Source organism: Rhodamnia argentea, chromosome 9, assembly GCF_020921035.1.
Source record: "Rhodamnia argentea isolate NSW1041297 chromosome 9, ASM2092103v1, whole genome shotgun sequence".
Taxonomy (NCBI): domain Eukaryota; kingdom Viridiplantae; phylum Streptophyta; class Magnoliopsida; order Myrtales; family Myrtaceae; genus Rhodamnia; species Rhodamnia argentea.
In genome coordinates this window covers 18,122,073-18,140,209 of record NC_063158.1, presented here as the reverse complement: position 1 = coordinate 18,140,209, position 18,137 = coordinate 18,122,073, and the positions used below count along the sequence as shown (strand labels likewise).

Below are 18,137 nucleotides of genomic sequence, written 5' to 3'. Positions count from 1 at the left end.
ATGAGGCATTTATACCAGCAATCAGTAGTAGTTGCGAAAGCAATCTATGAATTCCCGGAAAGTCCTGCAATATGTATATCCACAAATAATGGACACAATATTCGCATATCTTTCTTAAAAAGTATAATCTGATGCCAAATTATCAGCAAATACCTTCAGGCTTTCATGAAAAGTGCCATTGATGAAGGATTCAGGGAGTGACTGCTTCACAAGATTATGTCCCCTGCCAGACATGAATGCCAGGGTCTCAACTTAAGAATCAGGAGTCACCACATAAATCAAGAACAATAGAATATTTGCCCGAAAACAAGTGCTAGAACTTCGCAGCAATAAATTCTGTTCTCAATTTAAGCACTAGAAGATTCAAAAGCATTTACTAGGTCGCAAGCATTTTGACGATGCACTGCACCACATATGCGTCAATAAATCTTAGTCTCACACAAATATCCAACTGGTTGTGCATACCGGATTCATTTAGATGATGATAAGAGGAAATGCTCGCTAGTCCTTTCAGCTTCACAACCCAAAAGGGAAATGAGGTAAATCACCCTTCGTCATAACATGAGAGAGTGAAGCACCGGATGGCATGAAAGAGGATTTGAGGAGAGAAGTCGTGCACAACAGCTATCTGATTTACCTGAAACAAAGACAAGATTTGAAGTTTGGAGTTTTAAGATTTGTTCAACATAATGTCACATTATGATGGCCACAATGGCTGATTAAAGGCATACCGAATTATCCAATGTTCTCATCAATTTACTCAACGGATGATCAGCTACAGGACTGAATATGTATTGTTGGAATATATAAATATTAAACCACTTCTATAAGCTTTTTTAGAGATTGGCGTGGTCTCATCAAATCTTACATGGTATCAGAGCAGGTGGTCCTGAGTTCAAATCTTTCCAGGCCCCTATTTGCCTCCCCAAATGAATATTTCCACGCTTAGTACTAGGCAAAAAGACCAGACTAAGCGTGAAAGGAAGTGTTGGAATATATAAATATTAAACCACGCCTTCTTCTATATTTTTTTTTTTAAAAGATTAATGTGGTCCCATCAAATCTTACATGTATGATATTCCAAAGTCAACCCGAAGAATGGATTCAACAATGTGCAGACCAATCTGATAAAGAAACAACAGAATTTGAGAATCATATAGACTTTGCCCAGTCTTAAATAGGTGGACAACAGGCGAAACGGAAACGGATGCTAAGAAAATCTCATCACTCTTGTGAGTTTGTTTCCAGTGTCCTTGCTAATCAAGCATAATTCCACCACCTCATTTTCAATAGCCCATTGGAGAGCACTACATTCTATTGCCTTCAGGAAAGACATTAATATGGAAGAAGAAGTTAAATTTTGTCTGAGATCAGAGGAAGTCATTGATGATTCACTGCAGGGAGAAATAGAATGCACCTGGCATAAAATGCCAAACACTGACAAGGCAACAGCTCTCACATTGTCATACACCTCCAGGTTGGATACGAACAGTACTAAGGGTACCAAGAAGTAGACAATGCAGGCTGACCTAACAAAAGAGAGGAAACGAGAACGTTCTTATCAATACAAATGCCAGAGTGTGATTAGCCAATTTCAGGATGCTGATGAAAGTTTCCGAAGCCCGCAGTTCACGAGCTTTTGCCGAGTTTCTCTAGCTGCAATGCACTGCAATGAAGCAATTGGTTAACTGAGAGAAGGGACAACAAGAACAATAATGAGAATGCATTAGACAGCACTCGACACGCATCTTTTCTAGCTGCTTTCAGATTACCTGGAATAGAATAATGACATTGATAAGGCGCATGCATGCTTTCTCATTTAGACTTCCATCAGCCATCATCATGTAGACCAAGAGCACCTCCTGCATCATAAGACCAACCATAACTCAAAGATTCACCCATCACCCTAAACATCACCGGCAGTGTGGGTAAAAATAGGGAAGAATCCTTCTCCATGCCACAAGATGAAAAAACACTATATTCTCTTTTCATTGTGCCAAAGCAGTTTTTACAGAGCCTGCATGTTAGAAAGTATCAGAGAGTCCTTTCCATTTCCCCCAATCTGCAGGCTGATAGAGAAAATTAAAAACTTGTCAACTCCTTTCATTCACAGGCACTTCAAAGAGATTAAGGAGAAGACGAAATTCTCAACAAACGTGGAGACCCCTTTGCAGACCACTTACTAAATAACCTTAAGAGGACAAAGCAAGCCGAGTTAGAAGTTCCTCTTTCGTGGAACCCTCGAAAAACAACAAGAACAGTGACATTAATCACAAGGATTACAACGTCAACTCATCATACTGTAAACCGACGCCGACTGGTCTCCTACCAACGATTCAGCTTCAAATTCCGCAACACGAGACATACAATTGTTAATGCGACAGTAAAAAGTAAACAGGAGCAATGGCCTGTATCAGGATGGCCAAGGTACCGCAAGAATGGAACAGAAGCAACCCCGCTCTGTAATAATTCTCTGGGTTCTCTTCCCTCTTCTGTTGACAAACGACAAAGCGACAAAACTTTCAGTGAACAGAAGAATCATGAGGAGATCGAAGCTTCGAATTGAGCAAGAGGAGACCTCGAAAAGGAAAGAACTAAGCAATTGAAGAGCAGATTCCCTGAAATTGGGGGTCCTGAACCTTGAGGATCACTTGGGGAATCGCTCTCGGCTTCCCCAACCAACGTAGCCTGTGCTTCTTTCTTCCCCATGGCGATCTCTCTCATTCCCCAACTCTGCAAATACGAGAAGCAAGAAAAAGGGTCGCGGAATCAATATCGGAGGGAGAGGGTAAAAATAAAAGATTGTACGAGCCTTGATCGATGTTGTAAAGAAGATTGCGAGATATTTCTTTCCAATCCCAAGGCTCGTCGGGCAAATCACGAATGTACGGGCGATCTTCTTCCTGGACCGCCATGGCCAGGGCTTCCCCGGTAAGGCAGGGAAAAGCGGAAGTTCAAAGGGTTTTCCGCGGGAAAGAAACAGAGTAAAGCGTCAAGTGAAGTGAATCGTGATACATACGATGACCCCACCATTCGGTTACTCTCCGATCACCAGCGTACGTACAACTTTTTTCAGAATTCTCCGTGGAACCAACTCACTTGGCTGATGTCCAGATTTTGGCGCGCAGTCACCATCGTCGTCCCGTGAAGAAGACGGCGTCGATTATAGTAATGGTTTCCTCGGTCCCACACCGTCTTCTTCAACGGTGGACGACGGCGGTGCGCGCCAAAATCTGGACATCGGTCATACCCATTCTCCAACCTTCAGCTGTGTTCATCGAGAAGACAAAGCTTTCCTTCCATAAAATGTCCGATGGACGTCAACTTAATGGGATCGATTCTGATGGCAATTTGGATTGCAGATCGTATTGCAGCTGAGTTAAGTGAGATTTACCCCGAAAAGAAGTAAACGGAGAGATATGCTTGAATGGCTCCTGGTAATAGTTCGACTCTGCTGCAGGAGAGAACCAACTGGATATGATCTTGCAATTTTTTCTGTCATATGTCAATCGATTGAATTTTGTTGTGCTAATTTGATGGACTGTGCTCCAAATTTTAATCAAATGCAAGACAAAGAAATCTTTAGCATGGTTGAGGTTAGTGGGTATGAATTTGCGGATGCCACAAATGTGCTCATATTCGTGTTCTTTTATTGGCTATTCATGTGAAACTGTTGTGAATCATTACCCAGCCAAAACAGATATAATGGTAGCTTTGGCCAAAGCATTGTTATTTCGCTCTGATCGCGAATGGTGAATGCACTTTCGTTTTGTTTATTTTTCGTTCATAACTATGTCTGATTAAAACTCCGTTCTGTCATTCCCTTATTCAGTTTTGCTAACCTATATACAATGCGATCACTATGTATGCATTTGCAGCAACCATGCGACAGAGGCATCGTGTTTCTGCTACTTCTGCTGGTGGACAAATATCTCAGAATTTGAAAGACCTCCATGAAAAAAAAAAAATTAGGAGAATCATACCTGTGCTTATCAGAAAAGAGAGTGTTTTTGCTTTGTTTGGCTGTGTGAGTGTTGAATTCCTTGCTTGTGCAGACATATTTCAACCCCGATGAGCATTGGCAAGCTCTAGAAGTTTTGCACATCATATTGCATTTTTGAGTGTTATATATGTGTTGTTGCTGGCAGGATGAACATTGACTGTTTGATATATGAGTTGCCAGCTATGGACACCTACATGGGAATGGAAAAAGGGCATCCGGGGTTATCTGCATCCAATGATATTTGTTCTTCTTTACAAAGTTCTCGCAGTATTTGGTCTTGATAAACCTTGGTTCATGAGTCTTGTCTGAGTGATTGTGTGACTCCTCCCACTGATGGCTCTCATTCAATATCAACCACGTCAAGGGTAGCAAATATCATCTCCACTGCAAGGGTTTTAAAAAGAATTTGGTGAAAATATATGACATTCAGCTCTATAATAGTTGGACTGACCTTATCCTAACATGGAAGTTATTTTTGGGGTCTGTTGTCCTGATTTAAATCAACTTTGCATGCAACTGAGGACCTTAACTTGTCTAATTTGCTTCTACTGTTTTCTTGAAGATTTTGAAATCGTCTGCCCTGCACCCACCCACCCAGTATATGCTTCAACAGGAATCACACAAGGGTAGATTGATACAATATAAATCTCTGGAATAACTGCGATGGACTTCTTAGACTCTGTTTCTGAAGCACTTGATGCATGCTTTCCAATTATATACCACGTAGGGAGCCTTTATTTCAATGTTCTTATTCTTGGAGTGTATTTGCAGGGTCCTTGCAGAGAAACTGAATTTGAATTATGAAGATGCTGAGGAATGGATGGTGAATCTTTTTCGGACCTCAAAACTTGAATCCAAGATAAATACTGAAAACTAAAACTTTTGCTATAATAAGTTTGATGTATTACAAAGGTGATCAATATTGTAACTGTTGTCTATTATATGCGAAGCTGCTTTTCTTGCTTTGCAGATGAGGGCTCCAAGGCTGCTCCAGTCAATATTTTCTGCAGTTGGCGATCTCTACTCATATAAACTCTCGCGCCTTCCTTTTGGCAATCGTATTGCTAGATGGGCAGTATCCTTTTGCTAATACACTTGGCAGCATCTGTATTGTCCCCTTCACATCAAATTTGTTGATTAGCGAAATTTTTAGCTTGAAGTTTATTAATATTCACCTCAACTTTCTGTCAGTTTTTTTCAGGGTTGACAAACTGGTTTATGATCTCTGCATTACATGGACATTGTCAAATAGTTTGGAAACCGTCCTTACAGTCATGGGGCTGTATTACTGGCCGAGTGGGAGAGTTTCATCCGGTAGTGATGACCTCATCGACGAGGATATGGGGCGTGGTAGTGGCAGCATTTGCATGTGTAATTCCACCAACAACTGCCAATATATGGATGTATATTGGCCTTCTAAAGCTTTCTTTGGCCTGCGATAGAATAAGATTCATTTTTTTTCGAGGTTCTTTCTGTTGGGTGAGTAATCATGCTTCTATCTATTTTGGTACTTGTGGCTATTTGATGGCATGCAACTGTAGGTGCATTTTGTGCATTTGATTTATGCATTTCTAATATACTGTACAGGGCGCTGGTGCTTGGACTAGCAACCTCACTTGAGCGGCTAGTGTGTGGCTCATGGGTTTTAGTGCCTCTGAACTTTCTCATGTTCAATTTTCTTTCTTCCAGACGCGGCTACTATGGAACATGCAAATGGCACTGGTACTTTACTCGGGGATTCACAGTGATGCTCTTTACTTTTTTGCCATTCTCCTTAGCCGGCATCATCATGTCCAGAAATTGGAGGCTCTCTGGGCTTATAGCCTGGGTTTTAGTACTTTAAAGTGTACTTGGCCACAAAGAATTCAGGTACAGGCGATGAATTCCTTCCTTTTTTCCCTACTTATCCTCCTTTGTAACGAGAAATGTGCACCCAGATTTGTTCTCCCTGTGATTCCAATGACCTTGATATTCTCGGGATTTTCTGTAGCTGCAATAGCGACATGCTACAGTTCTGATATCAAGACCGCAGAAGCTTTGAAACATCACACAAAATGCCCCTCGAGAATGCGATGGGCCATGCTTCTTGCTTGCAAGTAGCATCCCTATGGCCTTGTACATGAACTTATTTCATCAGGTTCGCCAGATTTTTTCTGCCTTTGGTTAAAAAAACTGTGATGCTTCTGGTTTCATTTGACAATTTCTTTATCCTGTTACATTGTGTACATTGGAGTGGTGGAATGTCTCTGTTAACTAGGGCCTTTTTCGTTATTCATCATTACATGTTTGTTGGAACTTTTCTTGTTTAATATCTGAGAACTTTGGTACGCTGGACACAGAGGATCTGAGGATGTGATGAACTTTCTTTCAAGAGAAGCTGCAAAAGATAGAGTGAAGAGTATCCTTTTCCTTATGCCCTGCCATGCTACACCTTGCTATTCAACCCTTCATCGGGACCTGCCCATGTGTTTCTTGGACTGCTTACCAAGGTAATCTTTGATGATTTCATGTGTAAAACCGATCTGTCTATCTGAGCTCTAAGTCATGGATTTGCATTTGATTTTGCTCGGCAGTGAAGAGAGGGGTGTTCCAGATGAGTCAGACCATTTTACGATGGATCCTGTGGGGTTTACCGAAGAGCTTGCAAATGATTGGGCACCTCTGAGTCACATAGTGTTATTCGAATCAGAAGAAAGAGCGTTGAGAGAATTTTTGCTGTTGCATTCTTTCAAAGAGGTAGATGCTAAATTCAACTTCGATGCCTACTATCTTAATCTGCATTGATTTTCCTCTGGTTTATGTTTCTTCCTGATGATTCGAGCTATCAAACAGTGCAGGTCAAGGGATTCTTCCTTGCTCACTTCAAGGTGGCTTGCGACCTTCAATCATCAGTGGTTGTCTATGCTTTGACAGGGTCAATGAGATATGTGCTCATGGCTTTGTTATTCGAGCTTTCTGCAAGTCTAAATTATTCTTGTTTCACATCCTATTGAGATTCTAAGTTCTCCCTATGCGATTGCTCCTGGTCAAAGCGTGGAAATATACGTAAACATGTCATCAAGGTGGCGATCTTGTGTAGAACTTGTCGGGTTGCAGGAACATCATTAGCATCCCAAGGTTATAGGCAGGTCCTGCTTTCTCTACTGCAGAAGCTGCCTGAGGATCCTATTGTTCTTGATCATGCCATGTTACGTGCAAGTGCAACCTCTTCCTGCTGAAGTGGATTCGCAGTTGGCTGACTATGTCCTGCTTTTTCCACCTCCATAACTTTGCAAGCAGGGAGTATCAGGAGTGCTGATCAAAGCATTTTTTTTCGGATGGCAAGGCCTATATTCTTCTGTCTAGCAGACTCGAGAAAGATACCATGGCCTAAGCATGGCAGAGAGCTTTAAGGCATTGTCATTATGATTCGGAATCACAGATACTTCGCTGGAGCAGGTATGTAGACATATATGTACTTTTAAACTGCTGATAAGATGCTGAGGAAGAAGCTATGCAGAAGAAAAATGTGTTGGTTTTTGACAAATTGTTGGCTTCTTTCATTAGTTTTATCTAGGTAAGTTCGGCTCGTCATATGTCTTACTCTTCGGCTTATTTATTTCAGGTCGGGCGATCCCCTTGGACTGCAGAAGCACTGGGGGCTTGATCCTTGTTCACCAACCCGGCTCATGGACGGTCGAGGAGATTGCTCATCCTTTTCCATGGCGCAAGCATCTTCGTTAACTTACTCTCTTTGCACTCGGCTCGATACGACATTCAGGCATCCACTCGAAGCCGGCAAGCTAAAATGAGTTGGAGAGCATTGATTCAATTGGGTCGATCCATGCAAGGCCGGTGGCTTCAGCTTCTGCTACAGCTCCGCTAAATAGTTCTTTTGTTGATGCTGCACAACCCTCTGTCGTTGCTGGAAATGTTATCAATGGATGGATCCTTAACCCCTTTTTTTTTTTTCAGAAGCTTGCTTCTGAAGTTCCAGCTAGGAAGGTAGATTTACTTCTCTGTGCACAATAGTTTAAGGATTTCGCGTGAAAATTACATCATGTGCTCGCCACGTGGCACATGACCTAGAAAATCAATCAAAGACAAATGATTTTGATATTGGAAGGCCACGTGAGATGACGGGCTTGTTTGGTTCAACATTTAGTCAATGGACTTTGAGAAAAATGTAAATACCTTTGAGCTAAAAGCTTTTTTCAAAATGCAAGTAGTATTTGGTAAAATATATTTTAAAAACACATTGGAAAGTAACTTTGACATAAATATTGTTTGGTGAAAATAAACTTTATAAAGTATTTTTACTTTTTGAAAAAAAAAAGTAGTGGTCGACAATGGTGGGAGGTGGCGGCGATGGCGATTGATGGTGGCGGCGGGCGACTAAATAATTACAGCATTATCAGCTAATGCTATAAGTGATTAGCAAGTAAGGTGGCTAATTTAAAAAAAAAAATTAGTTACATTTCACAAAAGTCCTTTAATCCAAAGTACCTTGTATTTTCCCAAAATGGGCCAAAAAATGAACAAAACACCATTTGTATTTGGCCAAAAGACTTTAGAATCCCAATGCTCTTATATCACGTGAATCATGTAATTAATAATTGCAGCATTATCAGCCAATGTTATAAGTGATTCTATGGCTATAAAATTTTGCCCTTTTGTGACCATTACTTTATTTTAAAATTGGATCGGGTTTATAAATGCTCGTTTTCTCGTTAAGATCATTTAATTCGGCATCATTTGATTTGATTGATTTGCATAGTAGAATAATAAGAATTGCCTTTAAAATTTTAAAATTTATTTCAATAATCCCCTTTGGAATTTTTTCAGACGGGCCAAAACATTACGTCATCGACACGACAGATCAGCTCAATCAACAAAGGCTTAATGTAATCCAACTCTAACGACGACCGTCCACGTCATTGTCAGCAGCCCTTTTTCGTTCGGAAAGAGATATCTGGGGCGATCTTCCCCGAAATTAGCGTGACACGTGTCGCCAGCCGACGGGACGTCGCTTTGCGGAATCCTGCTAACAACTTAGCTGTAACCGAGTCAGCAAACCCCACCGTTGATGCCAAGGCAACAGAATCTTTTATCGCCTACTCGCGCTGCCACGCAGGAGACCGTGATCAAACGGTCCAAATTTGCTCTGAGGTTTCATCATGCGGGACCCGCCAGATTGCGGGATATTTTATGGGCCGGCGGTATCGAAGGGCGATGTGATTTTTATGCGCAAGCTGTTAAAGGAAACGCGGAAAGCCGCTGGCCTTTTACCAACACAGCTGTCGCTTTCCGAGCTATAAAAGGCCAGAGCAACAGAATCCCCCTCTCCATTTCGACCCAAAAAAGGAAAAAAAAAAAAAAAAAAGCTCTCTCTCCTCCGTCGCCTGGTGACTTTGGTCCGGCTAAGCTTCTACTTCTCTCCGGCGATCTCCGCGACGCCGTCGACGCGGACGTGTCTTGTGAGAGGAAGCCGAAAGCGAATCGGAGTTTGCTCGGCCGCTTCCTCCGTTCCCGATCAGGAGTCCGGATTGAAAGTTCGTTGTGCCTTTTATTTTTTTCGCCCCTGAATTCGCTTGTACTGGCTTGTTTGGATCGCTCGCTCGGTTGTTTGATCGCGATCCTCCTATTTTGTCTGATTGCTGCGATTTTTTTACATTGTTCGCGTAGCCGACGCGTCTTGTGCATTTCGAGCTTTGTTTAGTCTCGTGTGAGAGAATTTGATCGGGAAGAGAGCAAAAGAAGATGTCGGTCTTAGGTTTTCTCTTCGGTTCCTTGAAACGTGTAGGCGCTCTTGGCATCTGTTTAATTCTCGCGATTTGCTGCTTCATTCTAATCAAGTCCGCGACAGGTACGATGTTTCTAGGTAATGACTGTCTAATCATGCAAGTTAAAGAGAGATAATAACGGCGTTTTAGGTAATGTGACTGCTGCCTGCTGGTTATGCCACCGAAGCATGAGAAATTGTAGTTTATGTTGGTTGCCTGCAAGGCCAATTGGCATAATAGTACCTTATTCCTGGGAAAAAGATTCTTGTTCTCTTGTGCAACTTTTGGTGCAATATTTGTTTGGATATCTGCAAATTTTTCCCTGGACCAGATGATGTCAGGACCCTATTATCAGGACTGGATGATCTCCTCATTGATTGTGCAAATTACACGATAATGTTTAATGCCTTGTTGTGTCACTTGTGTTTGCTCTTGTTACTGTTTATTGCTGGTCAAAGGATTTCATTGAGAGCATGTAGGCTTAGACTGTGTCAACTGAAGTAGAGGAGATGATTTATTCGAGATTAGTGAGACAGATTGCAATCACTGAAAGGGCAATTTGAAATTGGACTTTTCTTTAGTGTGGTCCATCGAGTTGCTTCATGAGTTGGTTAAGTTTGGGGATTGTGCTGAGATACCTTTGAAGAGGTTATTCCCCGGAGAGGTGATCTTATGCAGCTTGTCATATTGAGGTAATCTGATCTTAAGTTTTGTCAGAACGATGTGAAACTTTGCTCCTATAGGATATTCAGTACCTGACCATACTAAAGAAATTGAAAACTATGTTATATTGAGAAGAAGAGATCCTTGACACAATTGTGAAAGAGGGATAGGACAAGTAGATGGTTGCTTGCATTATTTGTTGAAGTTTACTTGCTTCCAGGTGCACCCAAGGCTGGTAGTTTATGGAACTGTGTAAGATTGAGGTGTGTTTCCAAGTTCTAAGAGCTAAAAATGTAATGCCCTGGTTATGGATCACATATATGTTGGGCATGTATTCATGGCACTGCTGCTATGAACTTTTGCGAAGATAGTTAGATCAGGAGTAACCTCTGCCTCCATTGTCTGGGATGGAGTTGGCTCCAAAAATCCCAACTGCCAAAAGCTAAAGGCAGTTGGAGAACGTGTTGATATCGAAGGAGTTTCATCATGCCACTGATTAAGCACATCCTTTTATGGAGGGCAGTTTCTGGAAGTTAAGATTACCCGCGCAAAGTGCTTGTACTAGAGATCCATAAATTCCTTGGCGAATTACATGGAAGCTGTCTGTCTCCTTTCATTAGATTCACCAGGTGGATCCTGTAGGTGGAAAATCTAAGACCGCATGATAGGAGTCTGCATTCCTTTGTTATCTTTTAATACTCCGTGCGGTGCTAACAATATGTAAACTTGCGCAACTACTGGGCAAGCAAAAAATCACTATATAAACATACTGTCTGCTGGTAGTGTTAGACTTTCCGTTAAGGGTGTGTCATTCTCGTTGCCTATGTAGGTGGTCAAGTATTCATGAACCTTTCTTGATAGGGTACTGAATTCAAACAAACTTTGCATCGTTCCTTGTGATTAGGTGCTACTCCCATGTTCCAAAACCTTCTTGAGCCTGTCAAAGTCAAAATCCATGGAGATTCAATCCTGTAATCTGGGTGCTTTTTCAAGAAGCTCCTTGCTTGAGGATCATCACTTTGTTCCCAGCATTCTTCTGGTTTTTTTTCCCCTCTCGGTACTGGTGCGGCATTCAATTAAGATGAAAAGTGAGAAGATTGTGGTCAGATGAGCTAAATTACGACGGAAGAAAGCTGATGATTCGACAGTGGAAGAAATCTTACTCGGTAAACATTTGTCCTTGATGGAAGTTTTCTGCAAAGTTGCAGATTGAGGTAGGGATGTCCTTGAAGGACAATCGTGCCACAAATACTCCTAAATTTCCCTAATTTTCATTTTTTAGGAACCAATTGATCACGTGATTTATTGCCTTTACATTAGGTTGGCGTGTCCATTGATCGTGTTCGGTATAATTGCATTTGGCCCAAGCCTCCCAGGTTCCTGAGAGGAATGGAGTAATGATACGGTTCCTTTGTTATTCGTTGAAGTGGGAGGCTCTGGAATTCATCCTTGCTGCATATATATTGTGTGGATCGTTCTAGCCTCTGGCTTTTGTGAGTGCATCTCTTTGAGTGTTGCTGATTGGAGCGGTCAAACTTTCTCTGGATGCGTTCTCTTCTAGCTGATTTCAATCCTCGTTCCAAGAGAAGAGCAATAATATTATACGGTGTTGCCTTGGCTTAAATGGTCAATGACATGCCTTAATGTGATTGGAGCATCGCTAAATTCTTCCTTTATGCAGGTACCTGGCAACCTTGTTGAAGATATAAGACCGAGGAAAATATATAGAATGGGTGAACTGACTGTAGAGCATTCTGAGGATCAGAAATTTGAGTCGAAGAAGTTGGAGACCTTGGAGACCATCATATGTGAAGATAAAAATAGCGAGATAGCTGATGTTGGAAAAGTGAATGATTTTCTAGAGAAGGGATGCTCACTCTTTGGGTATGTTCTGAATCTGTTTCTTGATATCAATGGTGATGCTTTCATACCGATGTTCTGCTAATTTTACGTGCTTTATTTGCAGATGTTCACATTATCGGCGGAGGTGCCGCATCAGAGCTCCGTGTTGTAATGAAATCTACGATTGTCGCCATTGTCATAATGAGGCAAATGTGAGCCTTTCTTATATATGTTTTTGTGATTTTCAAATTACGTTCAATTTTTTTATAGCTTCCAGTCGCTTGTAGGATTAAGTAGCTGCATGATTTATTTTGAGCTATCAAAACCTGATGAATGCCGATTTCTTTTGTTTACTTTTCCATAAAGAACTCCGAAATGAATGGAACAGATTATATATAACTAGATGAAAGAATTGGGGAAATGAATGTTGATTTGCTTGTGAGAATGTATTCAATTTTTTAGGCAGTGCAGAATTTGGATTCTCTTTGCAGTTACTTTCAGTTCAGTTTTGGAATTTTGGCTATTTTCTTCTTGGAATCTTTGTTTAGCTAACGGGCACCTCGGATAAGTGTCCATTCATGGTCATGCATTGGAGTAACTCTTATTAGATTTTGATATCTTGATTCCTGCAATTTAGGTTGCATCCAATTGTTACTGTCATTTTTCAGATGAGGAGCCTTTTTCCTTTGCTCGGTTTTCTAGTTTTGGACCTTCGGTCTGTTTACGCATTGCTTATTGTCAGTATGTCTAAATCTTACCTAGAGATCAGCTAAACAGTTAATTTATGCGATTGTGGAAGCATCTCCAGAGTAGGTGACGGCTGTACTAGAAATATATAGAACTATTTGCATTGGAGAGGATCAAAAGGTTCAAAACCTTAGGCTTTAATGTTTTTCCTGTTTTCTTCCTTGGAGATTAGAACCTCTGTCTCTGGTCTTGGTGTGATGAGTGTTACTTGCTATCTTAAGAAAGAGTCGCCAATATGCAGCTCTGAAGTGTCCAGTTGGTTTTATATCAAATGTGAGCTTGTCTGTGTATGCAATTTTTCTTTTAGTCACAACTGTATGTCTTACTTGGAACTGCATATTGATTTTCAGAATAGTATCAATGTGGACCAGAAAGATAGACATGACATGCCACGCCATGAAGTCAGTCAGGTAAATCTCTCTCTTGGAAGATCTTATGTTGTTCAGGTTTATTAATTTAATTGTGGACTAAAACACTGGATGAACATTTTGTACTCTATTCTCATCGACTTTTCAGGTGATCTGTTCCCTTTGTGGCACTGAACAACAGGTGAGAAAGAAAACTTAAAACTTGCCCCTAGTTTTCCTGCTTGGATAATCTTTTTTGAGGGAGGGAATTTCCAATATATGCGTTATCTGCAATCAATGCAGGTCCAGCAGTTCTGTATAAACTGTGGTGTGTGCATGGGGAAATACTTCTGTGCAACATGCAAGTTGTTTGATGATGATGTAAGTGGCTTATCTTCCCTCTATTATATATTATTTTCAATTTTCTATTTGATTCGATGGATTCTCTTTCCTGCGATGAATTTTGTGGTTCCTCCATACAGATTTACTAAAATTTGCGTTCAAACCTAGAATAAAAAAAAATAAAAAAGACATTCTGTCAGGTCCTGCGTCCACTTACATGTTCAGGGGCCTCTATACATCATTAATAGTAGCTTGAGTAATATGTCAAATGAGATTACTGTACATGTCTGTCAAACTACGTTGTTGTTACATGCTGTCTATTTTAGCTCGGAAGAAGCTTACCATTCTCTTTTATTGCAGACGTCTAAAAAGCAATACCACTGCAGTGGATGTGGAATATGCAGGTATTGCTCATGTCCTTGATTGTGTTTTGAGCCTTTAGTTATTCAGTGATGTTTCAAGAGTTCCTTGTCAAAGGGTATCTTTTGGATTAGCGAATGAAATTTGGAATTGGCATGCTGCTGCTTCTTTTTTATCACCTCACTTTGAAGTTCCTTTTTTTCTGAGTCAATTTTTAAGTCAATATCAGTAAGATTTTCTCCCTACTTGATGACGTTATGAGTTTGTAATATGTTCAAATCTATTGCTTGTTTCCTTCCGCCCATTCCCAATGATGTGCTGCCTGGCTGTTTACTTCTGCCTTTCCGTTTCACATTATTGTTCTCCTCCTTTTATCCAGTTTATTGTATTCTACTTAGAGAGGTCGTTATTGTTATGGGTTGCTGATTGAGCTTTCTCACTTTCCTGTCCAGAATTGGAGGGAGTGAAAATTACTTTCACTGCTACAAGTGCGGTAAGTAAGCCCTTTCTATCGTCAGCCTTGGGTTGATATTACATATTGGGTGGTTAAGGGAAGACTGATTTGTGTTTTCATCTTCACTTATGTTTAAGGTTGCTGTTACTCTATTTTGCTCAAGAATAGCCACCCTTGTATAGAAGGAGCAATGCATCATGATTGCCCTGTCTGTTTTGAGGTAAGATCATATTTGTTTGTGCATAATTATTTTCTCATCTTCTGATAGATGTCTGTATTCCTTATCATGGAGATTTACTTGAGTCAAATTTGCAAATGGGGATACGGCATCCGTTATTATTGGTGCTTCATGAATAACCAAATGGTGACTTGCAGTATTTATTCGACTCAAGGAATGATGTGACTGTTATGCCATGTGGACACACGATTCACCAGAACTGCTTAAAGGAGATGAGAGATCATTTTCAGTAAGCCCCCCAAAATATCAATTTTTCACTCATGTAGCTTTCGCTGAAATGCCTTGGCTGTTCTTTGGACTTTTCACGAATGTGCTCTACCATATGCTGAATATATCGCAGATATGCTTGCCCCCTTTGTTCAAAGTCCGTTTGTGATATGTCCAAGGTCTGGGAGAAATTCGATTCGGAGATTGCTGCAACACCGATGCCAGAGCAGTACCAGAATAAGATGGTAAATCATTTATCGTCCTTATCATCATCCCCTAGGAAAGTCATACTTTGTGTTCGCCCTTTTCATGTCCATGCACGTCCTTCCTTTTCAGGTGGTAACGTTTGCTCTTTAATTTTGGATATCATGAGTGTAATAAGGATTGCTGCATGACAGGTGTGGATTCTTTGCAACGACTGTGGGAAAACCTCTGAGGTGCAATTCCATGTAGTGGCTCAGAAGTGCTTGAACTGCAAGTCCTACAATACTCGCCAGACGAGAAGCTGAGATTGCTTGCAAGGAGTGTGCCCGGACAATTATGATGGATTTGAAGCCATGACGCATAAAGTGGCCTCCCAACATCGACTCGATGAATCATGGCTTTGTCCAAGTCCAATGTGCTTGTTGGTGGTTTCCATTTTCTCCTCAACATCCTTACTTGAAATGAGTTCATGGTAATTGCATCGAGCGAGTAGCACTTCCGCTGCGATTTGTACCTTTTCGAATGAGCTGGCATCCGGGGCTATGGCAGATTGCCTATCGGATGTCTATTTGGGCTTTCAGTGGTAGCTGAAGGTAAATCCTGTTTCGATGGGCTGCATTTGATGTGGGGTTTCCCCAAAAGATAGTTCTTTGTATGGATCGACTGGTCAATGTTGACTATTCTTTCAATGGTCATTCATAATTCCATTTGCGGGTCCCTATACTTTAGGAATCTGAATTCTGATCCTTCCTCGCTTGCAAGAAACAGAACCGAGACAGGGGAGGTTCTCTCTTCTTTTGCTGGGTTTTTTTCTGAGATTCAACATGCTGTTGCGGTTTATGGTGTGCTGCTAGAGTTGACTGCATTTTCATTCTGCTTAAGTTTTGAGTAGCCACCCAAAAAAAAAAAAAAAAAAAGAAATTTGTTATAGCCGATGGTGTAGGGTTGAGCACCAGTTCCAGTTCAATCTGGGAACCGGACCGGCCGGCGGTTCCCCATTTCAAGTGTTTGGTACCGATAATAATCGGCCCGGTTCCTTGTTCCTTCCTTGTGCTGAACCGAACTGGACTAGAGTGAAATATCGACGGAGGGAGGAGACACAGATGGCGGTCCCGAAGGGAGCAGTGACTATGGAGATGGAGAAAATGAGCGTGGAACAGCTGAAGGCGATCAAAAGGCATCGGTCAACCTCCTCCACGACAGCCTTGTCAGCATCTACAACGGCATATTCTTCTTCTTCTGAGGCTAAGGAGCTGGAGAAGATGAGTGTGTTTCTCGTAACAGACATGAGGGGGGGATCACGGAGCAGTTGACGTCTTTCGACTCAACAGAGAAGGCGGATTAGGGAATAGGCATCATCTCCCTTTTATTGCAAAGGACAGTGACTTAGAACCCAAGACTGCAGCCCATTTATTTATGAAAGAGATAGATATATAAAATTAATAATAAGAGGGATATCTTTGAATGTGTCGGATATCCTTCGACATCATATCTCTCAGCGCACTCGCTAAAGCTAAAGGATATCTTTGGCTGTTTTCGTGGGTCCCACGAAGATTATTAAGAAGAAGGAAAAGAGCGTGTATCAGACATGTTTCTTCCTAGTCCTCTTCAAATAAAGTAATGAACCGTTAACATAATATGAACAGGAGAAAATAGTGGTGACAGTGCTTTGGCCAGGTTCCGAAGTGAAATCACTGGTAGGTTCCACCCTAAAATCAATCAGCCCTAGTCAATGGTAATCAAGGGTTATATATTCTCGTGTTTTATTGGTAATTGGTTCATTCCGTGGATAGAGAAACTTACCGTGGACGAGTCATAAATATTTATGAGGCTATTCACAAAAAATGAGACATGCTTTGTTTGAAAGACAGATTGCTTGAGTTTTAACTTGTACTAGCAATTCGTAAGATTCTCATCGAAAGCACTTTCTAAAATCTTTGAAGCATTGTAAAATTAAGACGGTTTCCAGTGAGGGATATACTACCTAAAACATTCCTTGCTTTTTTTACCGGCATGCCATTTCCATAACCCCCTCTATTTTTGAAAATATACGCTCTTACACCTCCAGACAAAACACCCTATTACGAAAAGACCATATTACTCTAACCGTGCATCTGTAATTTTCAATTGAAAAGTGAATCCATGGTCTTGGCATCCATAGAGAGAGCATGAGAGAGAGAGAGAGAGCGAAAGATAGGTCAATGGGAGGGCCACGAATGACGATGTTTCACGTGAGCGAGGGGTCCGAGTTGAATTATTTTTGGAAGGTTTTGAGCGGGTGGCGAGGTGAAAATTTACATGGGAACGATATTAATTACTAACCTCAAGTGCAAAATGGTATCCAAAATCAAAATTTTTAAGGTGCAATAATTACGTTATGCATTTGGACGGAGATATAACGTTTATTTTAAGTGATCATTCTAAAAATTAAATTTAAAAAAGTGAGATGCGTATCTTACCTTCCATCCAATATCACTTCGAAACGAGCTTCTGTTCTATCCACTAGAAACGTCACGAGCGTTTCTTACTTCACCCACCAAAAAAAAAAAAAAAAGAAAAAAAAAAGGAAGAACCGTTCATTTTCTTCCCCTTCCCCTTCCGAGCCCGAAGTCTCCCGTAAAGAAAAGAAGAGCCGAACGGCGGCAGTTAATCCAATGGCCGTTGCTTGTCCCGTCACGGTCCCTCCTCTCCGCCCGCAGTTCCAAAAGCCATCCCAGCCTTGAAGCTCAATTACTTCCTCGATATCGCGGGGACCTCACCTCCCTGATAAGCTCTTGTTCGAGCATCAAAGAGCTCGCGCCAATCCACGCTCACTTAATCACCACCAACTGCATCCGAGACCCTCTCGTCGCCGGTTGCCTTCTCGGCTTCTTCGTCTCTGTCGATGGTATCGGCCACTGTTGCTGCTTTTTGAGCGGAACCCATCAGTTGGAGACAACTTTGTGGAATGACTACATTCAGAAGCAGC

The 18,137-nt window shown here is 41.3% G+C and overlaps 2 protein-coding genes and 1 long non-coding RNA gene across 4 annotated transcripts; 2 read left to right on the top strand and 1 right to left on the bottom strand.

The window, feature by feature from the left end:
* Nucleotides 1-1,218: 1,218 nt before the first annotated feature.
* Nucleotides 1,219-2,134, bottom strand: LOC115728727. The gene is made up of 3 exons (XR_007199819.1): nt 1,773-2,134; nt 1,418-1,666; nt 1,219-1,321 (listed from the first exon to the last, which is right to left on the bottom strand). It is a non-coding gene; the product is annotated as an uncharacterized LOC115728727 (long non-coding RNA).
* Nucleotides 2,135-5,642: 3,508 nt separating this feature from the next.
* Nucleotides 5,643-7,221, top strand: LOC115726330 (mannosyltransferase APTG1-like). Its single transcript, XM_048284800.1, has 5 exons — nt 5,643-5,872; nt 5,941-6,492; nt 6,577-6,739; nt 6,841-6,964; nt 7,100-7,221. Exons 2-5 carry the CDS (start codon nt 6,359-6,361, stop codon nt 7,219-7,221), a joined length of 543 nt encoding a protein of 180 aa, XP_048140757.1. The 5' UTR covers nt 5,643-5,872; nt 5,941-6,358.
* Nucleotides 7,222-11,979: 4,758 nt separating this feature from the next.
* LOC115728725 (probable E3 ubiquitin-protein ligase RZFP34) lies at nt 11,980-15,890 on the top strand. Of its 2 annotated transcripts, XM_048285907.1 has the most exons (12): nt 11,980-12,312; nt 12,395-12,482; nt 13,368-13,427; nt 13,534-13,566; nt 13,668-13,745; nt 14,067-14,110; nt 14,519-14,559; nt 14,658-14,740; nt 14,896-14,987; nt 15,099-15,210; nt 15,364-15,491; nt 15,542-15,890. In XM_048285907.1, the coding sequence occupies exons 1-11, from the start codon at nt 12,059-12,061 to the stop codon at nt 15,472-15,474; spliced, it is 996 nt and encodes a 331-aa protein (XP_048141864.1). In that variant the 5' UTR covers nt 11,980-12,058; the 3' UTR covers nt 15,475-15,491; nt 15,542-15,890. The 2 variants fall into 2 exon arrangements, with proteins under 2 accessions (XP_048141864.1, XP_030514955.1); XM_030659095.2 differs by lacking the exon at nt 15,542-15,890 and having other exon boundaries at nt 11,983-12,312; nt 15,099-15,253; nt 15,306-15,469.
* Nucleotides 15,891-18,137: the final 2,247 nt, after the last annotated feature.

Coding starts and splice junctions, on each gene's coding strand:
- LOC115726330 (XM_048284800.1), top strand. CDS start 6,359: ATGAACTTTCTTTCAAGAGAAGCTGCAAAAGATAGAGTGAAGAGTATC. Junction 6,493..6,576: donor TTCTTGGACTGCTTACCAAG/GTAATCTTTGAT, acceptor TTTGCTCGGCAG/TGAAGAGAGGGGTGTTCCAG. Junction 6,965..7,099: donor GTTATTCGAGCTTTCTGCAA/GTCTAAATTATT, acceptor GTCGGGTTGCAG/GAACATCATTAGCATCCCAA.
- LOC115728725 (XM_048285907.1), top strand. CDS start 12,059: ATGACATGCCTTAATGTGATTGGAGCATCGCTAAATTCTTCCTTTATG. Junction 13,746..14,066: donor GCAAGTTGTTTGATGATGAT/GTAAGTGGCTTA, acceptor CTTTTATTGCAG/ACGTCTAAAAAGCAATACCA. Junction 14,111..14,518: donor AGTGGATGTGGAATATGCAG/GTATTGCTCATG, acceptor TTTCCTGTCCAG/AATTGGAGGGAGTGAAAATT.